The following is a 19,077-nucleotide window of genomic DNA, read 5'->3' on the forward strand; positions in this document are numbered from 1 at the left end:
TGGGCAAAACAAAGTCCCTTACAGGTTAGGCTCGGTCGTTTCCCGAACGCTCGGGACAATTGTTAATGAAATGACTAGGAGCAGCACAATATATGCACAGACGATTGCGCTGCCTACGGGTACGTTCTTCGGGAGTCAGTCGTGATCTACCCACTTGCATTGGTTCTTCACGCGTAGGAGACTCAGAACGAATCTTGGGAGAAACTTTGGGAATTAACTTCTTGTGTTTTTCTAGTCCTCTCTCACGAAGACGTAGATCAATCTTGATACATAGAGATATAAGATCTTCCAATTGGTCAGGAAGATCGCGAGACGCCAGCTCATCTTTGATCCGGTCAGAGACTCCTAACCAGAAGGCAGCTGTGAGGGCTTCATTGTTTCACTGTAATTCAGACGCAAGAGTTTGAAAGTGGATTACATACTGCCCCATGGGGCGGGACCCTTGCTTAATCTAGAGGATGTCGGTAGCTGCTGACACGGGTCGACCTGGCAAGTCGAATATGCGGCGGAAGGTCTGGATGAATTGATCATAGTCTGCCAGCAGAGGATCTGCTCTTTCCCATAAGGGTGATACCCACTTCAGGGCAGAACCAGTCAATAACGACACCATGTATGCAATTTTAATTCTGGCCGTAGGAAAGTTCTGAGGGATCAATTCGAACTGAATTTGGCACTGGTTGATAAACCCTCTGCAGGTCTTGGGGTCACCATCGTATTTGGTGGGTGCTGGCAGGTGGAGACGAGAAGGTAGGGCTGGTGTTGCTGATCGTACGGGAGAGGTTGACACAGAAGTCGACAGGGACTGTTGCAGGGTGTCCAACCGACTGGACACATCCTGTAAGAATTTGATCACCTGCTGCTGAGTGGCTTCTTGGGTCTCCATTCTGGCAGCAACATTTTGAAGAACCGCTGGTCCCACACTTGGGTCTTGAGCCGAGTCCATCAGCCTTGAATATACTGTCAGGTCTGGGGTCTGTTGTGTTCCCGGCCCTGACCGTGGTGGACCAGTGGAGGGCGCTGTGTATCGGAAGGCTGGAGGCCTGATGAATAACATGCACAGAGACAAAGCCTTGCGTACCAGAGTGTTGGCGGAGACCGTAAACAGAGGAGCGGAGTCTAACCTGCCAGCGGTATTCACCAGGGACCCCCGCAAGGGGATATGGACTTCGCTGCGTCTGACAGGCAGGTCGCGGCCCTCTGCCCTGGCCCTCTGGACGTAGGCTGTGAGTAGTAATGACACTGGAGACACGGGTAGGTGGAATAGTCTCTGGGAGGCACAGTGTGAAAGTGTCAACACTGATGTCGACAGCTGGGTCGATGAGATCACTCAACTGCACGGTGGTAATAGCAGGAGGCTTCTGGAGATGGTATGCCAGGTGAGGATGGTAACAGGAGTAATTACTCGACTGCAGAGTGGAATGGCAGGAGTCTTCTGGAGATGACAAACCAGGTAGTAACGGCAGAATCTGCGAGAGGTACACGGGGAGACCGGATAACCAGAAGCCTTTGGAAACAGCTGAACACAGGAGGTACTGAGGTCAGATGAACACATATTCAAGGCGATGACTGAGAGTTAGAGGCCGGAATATATCCCCCTCGCTGAGTACTGATTGGCTAGCTGCAGCAGCACCAATCAGTACAGGGAAAGAGTGAGCATACCTGAGAGGTATGCAGGTGTGTGGGTCAGAGGTTACCCTGGCTGAGCAGCGGGATTGGACCCTCTGGTCAGCTGAGTGTAAGTGTCATGGCGGCGCCCATGACGCGCGGAGTCCACCATGCCGGCATGTCGATTACACGGGTCAGCGCCAGCCAAACATGGGACATCTTGCCAGACACTGACAGCAACCAGAGGCCTTACTCTCAACGCTGACCACCAGGAAGGTAATGGACGTGGTCTCAGACGGGGCTGAGACCCACGGTTTGTGACACACCCTATAATATGTTACACAATTTATCCTATTAACCCTTGTGAAAATGGCACATTTTGATCTAAAGCTACATATTAATGGAAAAAATTAGTTTTTTTTTATTTTCACAGCCCATAACAATTTGACAAAACACCAGTGGGGTCAAAATGCTCACTACGGCCATAAGTGAGTTCCATGAGGGGGGCTAGTAACAAAAAGGTATCACTTGCTTGGGATTTCCACTGCACAGGTACAATATGGGCTCTGCAAATGCAAGATGTCGCCCGAAAACCATTCCAGCAAACTCTGTGATAAAATGGCACTCCTTCCCTTCTGAAGCCTGCTCAAATAGCGTTTTACAACCATATATGGGGTATTGCCATACTCAGGAGAAATTGTGTAACAAATTTTGGGGTGCTTATTCTACTATTGCCCTTTGTGGAAGTATAAAATTATGGGGTGAATCTACAAATTAATGGAAAAAATGACATTTTTCATTTTCACGTATCGATGCCTAACAATTTGACAAAACACCAGTGGGGTCAAAGTACTCACTATACCCATAGATGAGTTCCTTGAGGGGTGTAGTTTACAAAATGGTATCACTTGTTGGGGTTTTTGACTGCTCTGATACAACAGGGGTTCTGCAAATGCAACATGGCGCATGAAAACCATTCCAGCTAAATCTGCGCCAAAAACGCCAAATGGTGCACCTTCCCTTCTGAAGCCTGCTGTCTGCCCAAATAGCGTTTTACAACCATATATGGGGTATTGCCATACTCAGGAGAAATTGTGTAACAAATTTTGGGGTGCTTTTTCTACTATTGCCCTTTGTGGAAGTATAAAATTATGGGGTGAATCTACAAATTAATGGAAAAAATGACATTTTTCATTTTCACGTATCGATGCCTAACAATTTGACAAAACACCAGTGGGGTCAAAGTACTCACTATACCCATAGATGAGTTCCTTGAGGGGTGTAGTTTACAAAATGGTATCACTTGTTGGGGTTTTTGACTGCTCTGATACAACAGGGGTTCTGCAAATGCAACATGGCGCATGAAAACCATTCCAGCAAAATCTGCGCCAAAAACGCCAAATGGTGCACCTTCCCTTCTGAAGCCTGCTGTCTGCCCAAATAGCGTTTTACAACCATATATGGGGTATTGCCATACTCAGGAGAAATTGTGTAACAAATTTTGGGGTGCTTTTTCTACAATTGCCCTTTGTGGAAGTATAAAATTATGGGGTGAATCTACAAATTAATGGAAAAAATGACATTTTTCATTTTCACGTATCGATGCCTAACAATTTGACAAAACACCAGTGGGGTCAAAGTACTCACTATACCCATAGATGAGTTCCTTGAGGGGTGTAGTTTACAAAATGGTATCACTTGTTGGGGTTTTTGACTGCTCTGATACAACAGGGGTTCTGCAAATGCAACATGGCGCATGAAAACCATTCCAGCAAAATCTGCGCCAAAAACGCCAAATGGTGCACCTTCCCTTCTGAAGCCTGCTGTCTGCCCAAATAGCGTTTTACAACCATATATGGGGTATTGCCATACTCAGGAGAAATTGTGTAACAAATTTTGGGGTGCTTTTTCTACAATTGCCCTTTGTGGAAGTATAAAATTATGGGGTGAATCTACAAATTAATGGAAAAAATGACATTTTTCATTTTCACGTATCGATGCCTAACAATTTTACAAAACACCAGTGGGGTCAAAGTACTCACTATACCCATAGATGAATTCCCTGAGGGGTGTAGTTTGCAAAATGGGGTCACTTGTGGGGGGGTTCCACTGTATTGGTGCTTCGGGGGTCTTGCTAATGCGACATAGCACCCACCATTCATTCCACCAGAATCTGTGCTGCAAAATCCAAATATCACTCCTTCCCTTCTGAGTCCTGCCATGCACCCAAATGGTATTTTTTGGTCACATATGAGGCATTGCCGTACTCGGGAGAAATTGCGGCACAGATTTTGGGGTGCTTTGTCTCCTTCATTCCTTGTGAAAATGAAAAATTTTGAGCCAGAACTGCATTTTTGTGTAAAAAAATGTAATTTTTCATTTTCACAGCCCAGTTGTACCAAAATTAGTGAAACCCCTGGGGGTTTGAAATGTACACTATACCCCTAGATAAATTCCCTGAGGGGTGTAGTTTGCAAAATGGGGTCACTTGTGGGTGAGGTTCCTAACTTTTAGCATCTTATGGTGCCTAGAAACCTACATGGTGCCTAAAAAATAATCTCATACAAAGGAGGCTCCAAAATCAAGTAGGTGCTCCTTCTATTATGAAGCCTGTGGTTTGGTCAACGTGCACACTAGGGCCACATATAGGATATTTATGAAAATAAAAGAATTGGGGGAATCAATTTTTAGTCACATTTCTCTAGTAAAATCTACTGTGTTCCTTAGAAAAATGTATTAAAATTGAAAATCTGCTAAAAAAATGAAATTTTGAAATTTCACCTACACTTTGTTTTAATTCCTGTGAAACACCTAAAGGGTTAACAAACTTCCAAAATGCTGTTTTGAATACTGTGAGGGGTGCAGTTTTTGAAATGGCATCATTTATGGGGGTGTCTCACATACAAGTCCCTCAAAGTCACATCAGAACTGAACTGGTCCCTAAAAAAATCAGTGTTTGAAATTTTCTTGAAAATTTGAGAATTTGCTATTTATATTTTAAGCCTCCTAGTGTCCAAAAAAATTAAAAGGAGGTTGAAATAATGATGGCAACATAAAGTAGACATATGGTCTTTGTTAGTTATTAACTATTTTGAGTGGTATGATTATTTGTCTCACATGATAAATCACAGGACAAGACGGCAGCATAGCCAACTGACAGGTCTTAAGCTGGGGGGCACAGCACTAAAAAACTCTGATCATGTGCGGAATCTTGGTGTTGTCCTGGATAATGGCCTGACACTTAAACATCAGGTGTCAGCCACAATCAAATCCTCATTCTTTCATCTGAGAAACATAGCCAGAATCAAGCATTTAATTCCCTCAGAAGACCTTCCTAAAGTCATACATGCATTTATATCATCACGACTAGACTACTGCAATGCTCTCTACCTGGGTCTTCCAGCAAAAGAATTGCACCGCTTGCAGCTGGTACAAAATGCAGCCGCCAGACTATTAACTAACCAGCCCCGCTCCTGCCACATAACTCCCATTCTCTACGCCCTTCACTGGCTACCTGTAAAATGGCGAATCGTTTTCAAGATTGGCTTACTCACTTTCAAGGCCCTACATGACCAGGGCCCAAGGTACCTGCAACAGCTGCTGATCCCTTACTGTCCTACTCGATTACTACGATCCACTGAAGAAGGACTACTAACAGTACCCAGAATCTCCCTGAATTCATCTGGGGGTCGAGCTTTCAACTTTGCTGCTCCAACTCTGTGGAACTCTCTTCCTCGCACAGTGCGAGAAGCGCCCACTATAGAATCCTTTAAAAATACACTAAAGACATACTTATTTACTCAAGCATTTCACTGACATCTACTGTTAAGTTTGTTTTGTATTTCGAGCTGTAAAGACAATGTGTGAAGCACTTTGAGTCCTATTGGGAGAAAAGTGCTATATAAATATCATTATTATTATTATTATTATTATTATTACAAGCAGAAAATTTAACATTTTGCAAATTGCAAAATTTTCAATTTTTTTTTCCAAATTTTGGTATTTTTCACAAAAAAACACAGACTGTATCGACCAAAATTTACCACTAACTTAAAGTACAATGTGTCACGAGAAAACAATCTCAAAATCAGTTGGATAAGTAAAAGCATTAGAAAGTTATTCCCACATAAATTTGATTTGAAAAATAGGGCTGCGTCCTTTGGGCCCAAATAGGCCGCGTCCTTAAGGGGTTAAAGGCAGAAGGATTAAAAGCTCAATAACTGCATTATATAATAAGAAAGGGGAAAAAATAACTAACCCAGTGGAAATGTCTAACATTTTCGCAGACTATCTGAGTAAATTATATAATCTGAGTGAAGACAAAGAGACATTTCAACCATCCCCACAGCAAATAGATGCCTTTTTTGTGAACATAGAATTACCAAATTAACCCAGCAACAGAGGAACAGCTTAATGCCCCGTGGAACCTGGGAGAGGTAACGCGCGCAATAAAAACTCTTAAATTAAATAAAACACCGGGGCCAGATGGCTTTATTAACAACTTCTTTCTAGACTTCCAGAACGAAAAAGCGCCCACCCTACTCCAGGTTTTTCTTGAAACAAACAGAACGGGAAAAAGAGATGCTGGAAGCAAAGATAGTCATGATAGCGAAAGAGGGGAAAGACCCCACACTCCCTAATAATTATCGGCCAATTGCATTACTCAATACCGATATTAAAATCTTCGCCAAAATGGTCGTTAATAGACTTACCCCAATTCTAAAAGACCTAATTAAGATAGAGCAGGCAGGGTTTGTCAGGGACAGACAAGGTACACACAATATTCATAAAGCAATACATATCATGGAATATGCAGCTAAGAAAGAGTTTCAGCTGGTGGTTCTGTCTCTGGACGGAGAAAAAGCTTTCGACCGCTTAAATTGGATATTCATGGAAAAAGCTTTGGAAAAATATGGATTTGACGGGAGCTTTGTGAAGGCTATCCTGGCACTATACTCGGCGCCATCCGCACGAGTATATTGTAATGGCTTCTTGTCACACAAGTTTAAAATCACAAATTGGACAAGACAAAGCTGCCCGCTCTCCCCAGTAATCTACGTATTAGCGATCGAACCACTAGCAGAAACCATTAGGCAAGCAAAAGAACTGACGGGTCCCAAAATAAATAAAACCCAGCATAAAATACTATTATATGCAGACGATGTGCTGCTCTTCCTGACAAACCCTAAGCATGCCCTGATTGTGCTTTTGAATATCATTCAGGAATTTTCTAGAGTATCATATTATAAATTGAATACAGATAAATCTGAGGCTCTTCCACTAAATCTCGATCCTAATGAACGAGACTTTCTGAAAGGAAAATACAGATTTAGATGGAAGGAGAACGCTCTACAATATTTGGGTGTCCAGTTGGTGGCGAATGAAAAGAATCTGATAGATTTCAACTTTGCCCCTCTTCTCCACCAACAGAACACAAAAATTAATACCTGGATGAACATAGAGGCATCAGTAATGGGTGGAATTGCTATGCTAAAAATGTTCTTACTACCTAAGGTATTATACCTATTTCGTGCCCTCCAAAAAGCACTCCCTAAATATTGGGTGGATAGATTTAATAGCATATTCAATAAGTATATCTGGAGGAATAAACGTGCTAAAATAGCTAAGAAATACTTAATGCTCCCAAAGGATAGAGGTGGCCTCGCGCTGCCGAACCTAGTAATATACCAATCAGCCACTCTAATCGATCAAATTAAGGTAGTATGTGGCCCTATGGGAAAGGATCTAAGACCAGACCCAGAAGTGGATAACAAAGCGCCAATCCCCTTCGAACACCTAATATGGCTCCCACCTGCTGTCGGAAACCAGTGTAGCGATCTACCAAAGGGTATGAGAGCTATACTCCACAATTGGTATAAATTCTTAGAAACAATAAACCTCCTAGGTTCCCCGATAGCCCATCTACCTCTGGGTGCTCTAACAAAAATTATCCCAAATTTGGATTCGGAAGCATGGGGAAAACGCTCTATAAAGACACTCGCAGACCTATATATTAATAAACAATTAATGTCATTTGAACAGATTAAGAATAAATTTGGTGTCCCAAATTCTGATTTCTATAATTTTTTGCAGATTAGACACTACTTGCAGTCTGACATCTTTTCCTCAAGGGAATTGACATCACTCCCTACAGAGCACTTACATCATATATATGGGTTGAAAAAGAGGGGAGGAATTACCTTTTGGTATAGAACTCTAACCAAAGAAGAACCGGAGTATAAAAGGAAAACGATATGGCAGCAAAAGTGGGAAAAAGATCTAAACTTTGAATGGGAAGTGGAGCAATGGTCAAAACTATTTAACACAATTAATCATATGTCCAAATCCATAGTGCATATCGAAAGGTACTTTAAAATCTTTTACCAAACTTATTATACCCCAGCTAAAATCAATAGTTTCTTCCCTGAACATCCAGATGGGTGTTGGAGATACGGGGAAAGAGCGGATATAAAGCATATATTCTGGTCCTGTGTGAAATTAGAGAGCTTTTGGGCGGATATTAAAACATTACTAGCTGAGAGGCTGGGCTTGGTAATACAATTAACACCACAGTTGATACTACTACATATTGCCCAAGAAGGCTTAACAGCCTCGAAGAAATATGTATTAAACCAAATAATATCCACAATAATTGCTACCATCGCCCAACTGTGGAAACAAGAACTAGTACCATCCTCTCAGAAAGTAATAAACAAAATTGAATATAGCTATAAGATGGAAACCTTAGGGGAAAATCAAAAGGATAGAAACACAAAACTATGGAAAGATTGGGAGATCTCCCGGAAGAGAATATTAGGGAGAAACTAGTAGGTGGGAGGAGTCCGAGGGTAGAATGGCCCATACCGTTGCATATTTAGACTTAGGAAAGTATACTATAAGCAATCCCCCCGTCAATAATACTTGTAGTTTGTATAAGTGTATAAGTGTATTGTAAATGTTAATGTCATTGTGTCTTTATGTAATGTACTTCTTTAGGACGCTCAAAGATGGGAGGGTCCTCTTTGTATGTTAATAATTTAAAAAAAAAATGCAAATAAAAATTTAAATTAAAAAAAAAAAAAAAAAAATTAAATCCCAGCCAATAGAGGTGTGACCATTCCAGAGAAAACATTAATTTACAAATTGATGCATTTAATTTTGCACAGAAAAAGCAAGTGTTTTAAAAAATATTATTATTATTATTACTACTGAGCCACTAGAAATTCTTTAGAAAATAATATTGAGTCTGCAGGTACCTCTGCAGAATCCTTATCAAAGCCCTTATTGGAAAATACAGATTTTATAGTGATTATAATAAGATGCATATTGAGTTGCATTTTTATGCTTACTGATGTATCTGATTGCATGTTGCCACTTTACTAGATCCATTGGCCATGCATATGAGCCCACAAATAAGGAATGGAGGTCACAATTAGGTGCAGCACTACTGGGTACTGCTACTAGTAATCGCATTTGCTGCACAACTAATCATGATATTCTCTCAAATATTTGTAATGATTTAATGATTATTTAGGGGCATAACTTCTAGGAAGCAGTCTAAATTGACATCTTGGATATATCTTATCTCTGGCTGCTTAACTCTTCTGCTGTTCCTGATCTGCACCAAAATTGCTCCTTATTAGGATTCAGGATATTTGTGTAGTCATTGTCTTAGCGTTTCTCCTAAATCCTTTATTCCTTCTCACACTGTCCTCCATCATAACCCTCTATATTGGTTTTATGTTTTTCGATTCAGCATCATCAGTATACACTACAGCATGTATGATTACTGCTGCAGCACTGGGTCACCTACACACACGACACGAGAAGGCCGCCATCATAGCACTCACGCCACGTGATGCAGCTGCAGCACACGCAGAGGAATCGCGCAGGACAGGAGGTGACGTGTGAGTGACTGCCGGGCTGTGCGACTTCCTGGCCGCGGTTGCTGCTGTGTGTGTGATTGTGTGAGACTGTATCATGGCTTCAAGGTTACTGTTCCGCAGCGCCGTCCGCGCCTTCACCAGGACCGGGGCGGTGAGAGCGGCGGCCCCAGTGCGGAATATGTCTGCGGGAGGTGAGCTGGTCACAGCCTGGCGCAGGGAGAGGGGCGCTCACCCAATCCACCGGCACAGGGCGCAGATAGGACACGCAGCCTCCCTGTTCCGTGTGTGACTGTGCCTGGCCTCAGCCCCATCATACAGCCACCTGCACTGTGTATTCTATGTAATGCATGCAATGCAGGGCCTCCACTTTTAATTAACTGTTCAGGACTAATAAGCTCTAAAAGTGGTATAGCTCACTGACCATACATTGTGTGGTATAGCTCACTGACCATACATTGTGTGGTATAGCTCACTGACCATACATTGTGTGGTATAGCTCACTGACCATACATTGTGTGGTATAGCTCACTGACCATACATTGTGTGCTATAGCTCACTGACCATACATTGTGTGCTATAGCTCACTGACCATACATTGTGTGCTATAGCTCACTGACCATACATTGTGTGCTATAGCTCACTGACCATACATTGTTAGACAGTTGATAGGCCGACTGACAAAAGTCTACACATCCAAAGTTGACATGAGTTTTTCATAATTTTTTGCTGTGAATGACGTCTGTGCACATGGTTCCCCCATTAGTGAAGCACGTACCCTAAATGCTGGTGGATTGCACAAGAATTGCTAACACCACAAAGCTCCACTTTTACCATACATGAGAACAGCCAATATTATTGACATATACAGAGTACACAAGACCCACAAATGCCCTGGTGCCCTCCAAGAATGCTCACTTTATTACAGATGAATCAGGGTATGGGTGAAAACCGGACCAGGACAAAACCCCCGGACCGCCGGACCAGACATCAAACGCTGCATTTTGGAGCTTGTAGAGTCCGGTCCGGGGGGTGTCCTGTCCGGGGGGGCTGCCTGTCACACCTGTCACCAGGGAGAGGAGGAGGGCTAGAATAAAGTCTCCCTGAATGGTCCGGGCATGTAGCAAAAACCGGACGGTCCGGACCACACGGGGAGGCTGTAATCTCCCCTTCCCCATGTCCCTGGTGATAGCTATCACAGGGACCCCCTCGGACAAGACACCCCCCGGACAGGACACCCCCCGGACCGGACCCTATAAGCTCCGGACTGCAGATTTTGATGTCCTGTCCGGCGGTCCGGAGTCTAGTCCGGTCCGGTTTTTACATAGTCCCGATGAATCAAGGTCTGCACTACTGTACTTGCTATTGCCTGGATGTGTATGTTAACAGCATCACCATCACATGCATTTTGATAGATATACGTGCAACTCAGAGTAAGGGTCACCGTGGATCTCGTGTGAGCAAGTCTATAGGAAATGGGACTTTGATGCTTATAGCTCTCGGTATAGTCTCCGTATAACTTCTGTGAAAACCAGTCAAGCAATTTCATGTAACTTGTGCCAGTCAAATATGACTGACAGATCAGTTCACATAGCTTATGTTAATGCATGGCCTACTCAGTAGGTCATTAGATCTTCATTTTACATGTATTTTTTATCTGCTACAGGTCTTCAACCTGTGGCCCTCCAGATGTTGTAGAACTACATTTCCCAGCATGCCCTGACCGTTTTGGCATGCTCTTATAGGAAAAAATGTGGCAATGCATGTTGGAACATGTAGTTTCACAACATCTGGAGGGCCATAGGTTGAAGACCCATGAGCTACACCATTGTGTGGTGACCTCAGCATGATTGGATTTTTCTTTCTGTCTTCTGCAGGTATTCCCACTGATGAAGAGCAGGCTACCGGTTTAGAGAGGGAGATCCTTACAGCACTGAAGCATGGTGAAGTAGGTAGCACTATGACACTTGTATTGTGGTACCTGCTGATCTGGTTTTCTAAATCTGTTTTACCCAGAAGACACTGCTTTCCATCTGTTGTTCTTCCCCAGTAATTTCCTATTTCCTCTACTCCAGTGGTCCCCAAATTTATTTGAATCGTGGCTCCCTAGATTATCATAGCTTTTTTTTTTTTTTCTTGCACTCCAGGACTAAAGTCAGATTACTGCCTCAAACATTTCTACCTGCTAATTTGCCAATTAACACAGGTCCCTTTCTTGTGTGAAAGGGTCAACCTGGGTCAAAATTCCCAGGTCTTCCACCCTGGTTTCTACCAAGCTTGAAGACCTGGGAATTTTGACCCAGGTGGACCCTTTCATACAGAAAGAAATACCTGTGTTGATCAGCAAATTACTGGGTAGAAATGTTTCACCCATTAATTTGCTTGTCTGTGTGAAAGTGGGTTATGTGCTATACACACACGATTCGATTCAGGGACATTTTTGATTTGGCTTAGTTTATAGAAATGAAATTGAATCAAAATTGACCCTGTATCACAGAGTGTTAACTGCCTTCGATGCAGGTTTGATCACAATGCGTGGCTCCAGGTTTGACAGCAGAAATAACAGACTCGCCTGGCATTTTGTGCTTCAGTCTGGAAGATCAGAGGCAGTTACATGCTGCTCTGTGCAGCATTCGCCCCTTCCTTCCCTGCGCACACTGACCCTCCCATCTATTGTATGCCAGCACCCACCAGCAGTCGATATCGAATTGGTGTCGACGGCCGCCACATCTTTACGCCCCATTGGACTAGAACTGGCAAAATGACAATGCCTTCAAAAGACAAGATTTACAGACAATTCTGTCTGAATTATTCTTATTGAGAAATTCAGAACAAAATGAAACTTAAGTAAATTGTGTTTATATTTCAAACCTAGGTTCAGTAATGTGACGAGGGACAGGATTCACTTGTGTTTATCATTGGAAGTGACACACACAGGTCTTGCCTATTATATTGACCATAAATAATTTCAGTTAGTACTGGACAACCAACCCAGTGCATCCTTGCTAGTGCCTTGACGCTTCCTAGGGTGCCACATCACCCAGTTTGGGAACCATTGACCTAGCCTGAAGGAAGTAACTGAAGCTAGGAAAATATATATAATTATCAGTTAATTCAGGTCTATCGAATTCTACTGGTAAATAAGAAGGGGGATATTGTTCACAAACAAAGGTTTCCCAGTAAAACACAAATTGATCATGCCAATGACACAATGAAGTAGGTCAAGTCATGAGACAGACTATGCAGAAGGGAAGACCTACAGGATATATTACTTTAGAATGATTTGCTGGTTGCCAGTCTTCCACAAGAATCATATGGCCACTGTGATTGGAAATGGGCACACATTGCTTATTATATTAAACCTATTACAGGAATTGGCAATTCACATGTCCTGCCACAGTTTTAGTGTTAAGGAATGATGAATTTGTGGCACACATCAGCTGGAGTGCCGCAGGTTGCCAACACCTGACACTGTAACCCATAATGGTTGGCATCTATGATCGCATACTCCCAAAAACTCCAAACTGAAGAAAAAAAAAATCATATCTAGTATGTAAGATTAGATGCTGTTTTCTGTATTAGCAGTTATTGCCAAATGAATGCAGAAATCTGGAGCCGGTCCATAGTCTACAATCCAGCCTAATCTTTTAATGCGCCAGTGAGGATGTGCATCTGTACATATGAATAGCCAGCAGCGTGTTATTCCGTTCCTGGGATTTCTCCTGCCCTGATTTATATTGCAGATCTGTGTATAGATACTGTTATGCGTCATAGTTTAGTGTACACCATAAGTCGCACATGTGTATTTATATACAAGGGGAGGATCTAACATCAGAAGCTAAACAGACTTTATTATAATAAGATAATCGTGTTTTGTCATATTGACGACAATGATTGCAAATGTAAGTTGTCACGGGCTCGCTTTGCTTGCCACACTATGGGCAGGTTGCTGTTCCTAATCGTGGCCCACACGGATGGTAACTCAAGCAAAAGGTGAAAAATATGAACAGTCTCCAATCATTTGTCATCCATATTTGTGTCGACCTGTTGACCTATTAACCCTGTCTATTCTTTCAACCTATTGATTGTCTATATAAACACTACGTATATATTGGAACCCGTGGAAAAATCTAGTTCTAGTACTAATGATGGATACTTGCCATAGCTATGCAATTACTTCAGTAAATTCAGATTAGACTCTTGCTGGATGGCAAGGTCCTCAGTACATATTAAGCCAACCTGTTATGTTTCAGCTTCCAGGTGCCGTGTGTGTGTGTGCGCGCATATGAAACCACAAAACATGAATAAAGCAAAGTACGATGTTTATGGCAGTGATTCTGTGCTGAGAACCAATGCTAGCTGTATGTAAAACCTGTTAGCTTAATATATAAAGGAGATGAAAGTCTTGGTTGGTAACAACTGCGGCCCCAAGATGGGGCTGCAGCACAGTCCAAAAAGTCAAATAGGGGAGCCACTAACACCCCGAACACTGACAAACATCATCTGCCAGGACTCGTTAGTGGGTGTGGCTCTTCTATTTGAATTTTTGAACTGTGCTGCGGCCCAACCCTTGGGAGCCATTACTGGTTGGCAGGGGTTTGTCAAGGCCTATGTGAGACTGCCTGTCAGGTGGATACATACGTAAAGGATGCTACAGATGAACGCTACAATTTGTGGATACAAAAAGGATGTACTTTAAGCTATAGTCTTGGATGTGGCCACTGGCGGTATCGTTTGTGAAATCTTTTAGCTTTTAAAAAAGATATAGAGGCCGATTCGGACCCATTTGTTTGGGGCCCAATTCAGACCAGTTTTCAATGTTCGGGGATTGGGCATGCAGGAGTATACACATGTGCAAGCGCCAGGAGCGATCGGCTCCTGCAAGTTTCACGCTCGTTGAGCCATTCGCTTTGTGAAGGGGGAGGGTGGGAGCAGGGGAACGCCCATAAATACGCTGGGCATCCTCCTGCTACTACAAATGCGCACGGCAATGCTTGCTCGGTGTGGATGGCTAATGTCACATGACATCAGCGCCCGCCCCAAATTCGTCGGCCGGAATAAAAGTTAGTCCGAAGGGGAGAAGATTAATTCAGTGATGTGTGACCATTGAATGATTTATCTCCCATTCAGCCGCATGCAAGGGGATGTTAGAGAACACCCCCACCCCCTCGCATGTCAAAGGGGGGATTCGTGGGGGGGGGGGGGGCGGCATGTGGGTGGGTTGACCTGTTTGCTAGGCTGCAAACAGGTCTGAATCAGGCCCATACTTTGTAAGGGAGTGCAAGGGAAATAATCAACAACATGGTGGGTGTTGTAGTGTTTACTCTAGAATTTTTTTAGGGCAGGGTGCTGACCACGGGGAGGGCACATTTTTCAGTGAGGAAGGCACATTTTTAATTTTAAAGGGCAAAATAATGCGAGATATAGATAGATAGATAGATAGATATATCTATCTTATTCTGGCAGCACAAAACAGACTACCTTTACTAAACAGGCTGTGGTAATGTCCCACACTGTAATGCCCATTACATGTTATGCCATGACTGGACAATTTAAAAAAAAATTAGGGATAATACGGACAGAGCGTGCCAAATAATTACACCATAATGCCTATTACACATGTCACACCCATATAATACCACATGGCATCATTCCCATTACATGTTATGCCAGGACTCAATTTAATAAAAAAATTAAGGACAACTGGGACAGTTTACACCAAATATTTATGCCTTTTATACTGTACATCACACACCCATTACATAGTATACTACATGCCCATTACACATTATGCCACACACAAGTTAATGCCCATTACCCATCAAATGATTAACCGATTGTGCACAGACCCTAGAGAATCTGTTACCAGCCTATACAGAAGCCAAAATGAGAGATGCAATCCATGTGGTTACAACATTCCCAGGACAAACATGAAAGCACATCTCTTGATTGCTGCATTTATGTAACATAGAGATGCTCAGAGCTCTGAAGGCTGCAAACGGCTTTCCTAGCATCTGTACTAGAGAGGGGACTGTCACTGAAACCTCTATTCTAGCGCCAGGAGAACAACAGGGGAGAGAGCACTTTATATTAGTCCCTGGTATTTTTCCAGAACTGGTATAATAAATAACTATAGTTCTGTCAACTATAAAATGGTCACTGATCAGTATGACGCCATTGAAGAATGCAGGGTATGAATGAATGGTATGACACGCAAACTGCATACAGAAGCCCCTTAGAGCCAGCACCCTTTAGTGCCAGTGGTCCCCATACTACAGACAGGAGCCCCCCAAAGAGCCAGTGGTCCCCACACTGCAAACAGGAGCCCCCACAGAGCCAGCACTCCCCCACACTGCAGACAGTAGCCCCCTCAGAACCAGGGACCCCTCCCCAAACACACACTACAGCCAGGATGCCCCCCTCAGAGCCAGTGGACCCCACATTGCAGATAGCACCCTCCCAACACACACAGAGGAACCCCCGTGGGCTGTGACACCTGCTCACCAGCATTTTCAGTTCCTCCTCGGACATGCTGGCATAGTGGTGCTGCTCGAACTCATAGCTGGTGGTCTTGGGGGGACCCGCGGACAATCTCGGCAGAGGGAGGCGCGCGGCCACCGAAGCCGGGGTCACGATGCGGCGGCACCAGGCGCACAGGAGAGCCGGCCAGGAGCTCACCATGACCAGGGCGTGAGACCTCTGTTTCGGGTCATCGCCCGGTGGGGGCGGACACAACAGCGACACACTGCTCCATTCACTCCCGACCAGCTAGGGAGACTGCAGGGCTGAGGGGCTGGCAGGTAGCAGGTCCAGGCAGCGTATGGACAATCGGCAGCGGGGTCTCTGCAGACGATGGGAACTAGTTCCCATCCGCTGCTGACTGCCCATACGCCACAGGGACCTCCTGCCTGCCCGCGCTGCCCGGATTTATCAGCGGCTGCTATTTACTGTGCAGGGCGGCAAAAAAACAGGCAGGGTGGAATTTGGCGGCCTTTAAAGGGGCAGGGAGCAGCGCCCTGTGAAATAAGCCTAGCGGGAACACTAGTTTTATGTAACGAGCCCCGTACGCACTAGCCGATGAGCTCTGTAAATGATCATTGATGATATCGTTCAGTGTCCTCATCCGCCCCAGCTGCAAGCATACGTCACTGACAATATAGCTCACAGATAGGAGGGGGGTTTGTTAACCATGCGCTGGAGTGTGCATTTTTAACAATATTGATTGTACATGCTAGACCAGGGGTGGCCAACCGGTCAGAGGTAAAGAGCTGAAAAATATCGGTAGGCAAGCTAAAGAGCCGGCATCATGCGCGCGCCGAAGGCTAATGCGCCAAAAAAAGGGGCGTAGTCTATTTTGACCCCTTGGGTGGGTGAGATACAAATATGCCTCCAATAGTGCAGTGCCATATATACATATGCCCCCAATAGTGCCAGATACACATATGCCCCCCACGGTGCCAGGTATTGCACCACACGGTGCCAGAAAGCTGGTTTGCCCCCACAGTGCCAAAAAGCTGGTATGCCCCCACAGTGCCACAAACTGCTATGCCCCCACAGTGCAAATTTCCCAGCAGCACTCACCGTTGTTGCTGCTGCTGCCGGGCGTGGAAAGGACAGTCTGGTGTCCCCCTGCAGTCCTCCTGTCATGTCACCGATGGGAGGAGAGCACAGCAGACCGCGTGTCTCCTTCCCCCTCACTTCCCTGTGACTGGGCCCTCCACCAATTAAAGCTCGCTGGCCGGTACCTGATTGGCTGCTGGCCCGCGAGCTCTGATTGGCGGACGGCCCAGTCACAAGGATGCACAGTAAGGGGTAGGAGAGATGCGCGATGCGCGCTCTCCTCCCCTCAGAAGGAGAAGGGATTCAGGGAACCGGCAGCAGGAGGGACTGGGACAGACGGTGGGCAGCAGTGGGAGCAGGAGCCGCACTTTACAAGGGGGAGAGCCGCATGAGGCTCAAGAGCCACAGGTTGGCCACCACTGTGCTAGACAATATATTCTCATTCATATTGTCATATACATATTTATGAAGCTTGTTCTGTACAAGGCTTTACATGACAAATGATGTGTAGTAATTCATTTAACTATGTATCATGGCTATAGTAAAATGTTTGACCTACGATAACATTTGGGGCGTTTGTCTTCGTTATGAAAACCGCAGAGCCGTGTTTAATATGCTGATAAATCCTCTTGAGATTATTATTATTTTTATTTTTTCCACAGGATCCGTACAACATGCTGAAGCCAAAACCGTACAAAGGGACCAAAGAGGATCCAAATATTGTTCCTTCTGTGAACAACCAAAGGATCATAGGATGCATCTGTAAGTCGGTTATTTTAAAATAAAACTCCCCTAATACCCCCCCCCCCCCCCCCCCCCAACAAGGTTGAATTGTCTTACACCTTCCCATCGAAGTGTGCTGGCACTGTAGGCTATCACACTTGCCTGTCCCTACTGTGGTTCTCCTGTTGAAGTCCCAGCATGCCCAGCCAGAGTTCTGGCATTGTGCAGTTCAGAACAGCTGGAAAATCTCAGGTTGGCCTGGCCTTGCATTTTAAATGTTATTAGTTTTGAGGAAGGACAGATAGCATTAACTAAACAAGAAAATAATCCCCCAAATCGGCTTCCTGCTGAATTTAACCCATGGTGGTAATCTAAGCCATATTTGTTGTAAACAACAAGGAACCTGTGTGCACCTTCTCATAGATGGACCTGGCTCTTGGTTCCCAATTCTGGTTCTTAGTGTGCGCTATAACTCTGACCTCTGATGCTGTTTTGATGACCATTTCTTGTGTGTGCACAGGTGAGGAGGACAACACTGCTGTTATCTGGTTTTGGCTACACAAAGGAGAGGCTCAACGCTGTCCATCTTGTGGCTCCTTCTACAAGCTCGTACAGCATGAATACCACCACCACCACTAACGGGCACGGCAACCTCCTGTCTTGCTTACATTGTTGTTAGCTGTTACATTTTAAGGTGTCCTGTATTTTATTCCTTACTGACATGGGACCATTAATATTACAATTAAAAAGCCCATCTTCTATGTATTGCTTCTACCCTTTATTTCCATATGTAGGGATGTTTGGTTTGTGTGCAGTACATATATACAGCTCTGTAGCAAATACAACAAATGTAAACCACCGTGGAAATGTGTTTTCTGCCTTGTAAGAATCTTAGTTTTAAAACGGGCCCCTGGTGCTGTGATACATTATGTTCTCATTAGTATACTTATCGTAGGATGTTGTGTTGTAGGTGGACTGTACTCATCAGATTGACTGTATCACTAATATAACCTCTTGACAGTATACAGTCCAATACAGGTTTAGTATCCCTTATCCAAATGATTCCGAAAACCATAGTTTCCAGAATGTATGTATTTATTTTTTTTGCTAAAAACCTACGGGAGACGTAACGGGCACTGCTGGGGGACGGGAGACGTAACGGGCGCTGCTGGGGGACGGGATACGTAACGGGCGCTGCTGGGGGACGGGAGACGTAACGGGCGCTGCTGGGGGACGGGATACGTAAGCATAAGCAGCCAACAGACTTGGGATAGGACTCATCAGGCAGTTTTCTCACCCAAAAGCG

General features: G+C 44.3%; 1 protein-coding gene across 1 annotated transcript; it reads left to right on the forward strand.

Moving 5' to 3' along the window:
- The first annotated feature begins 9,504 nt into the window (after positions 1-9,504).
- Positions 9,505-18,532, forward strand: COX5B (cytochrome c oxidase subunit 5B). The gene is made up of 4 exons (XM_083184627.1): positions 9,505-9,682; positions 11,366-11,436; positions 17,711-17,810; positions 18,292-18,532. Exons 1-4 carry the CDS (start codon positions 9,586-9,588, stop codon positions 18,408-18,410), a joined length of 387 nt encoding a protein of 128 aa, XP_083040753.1. The 5' UTR covers positions 9,505-9,585; the 3' UTR covers positions 18,411-18,532.
- The last annotated feature ends 545 nt before the right edge of the window (positions 18,533-19,077 follow it).

The sequence above is a fragment of the Crinia signifera genome, chromosome 4 (genome assembly GCF_055691185.1).
Source record: "Crinia signifera chromosome 4, ASM5569118v1, whole genome shotgun sequence".
NCBI lineage: Eukaryota > Metazoa > Chordata > Amphibia > Anura > Myobatrachidae > Crinia > Crinia signifera.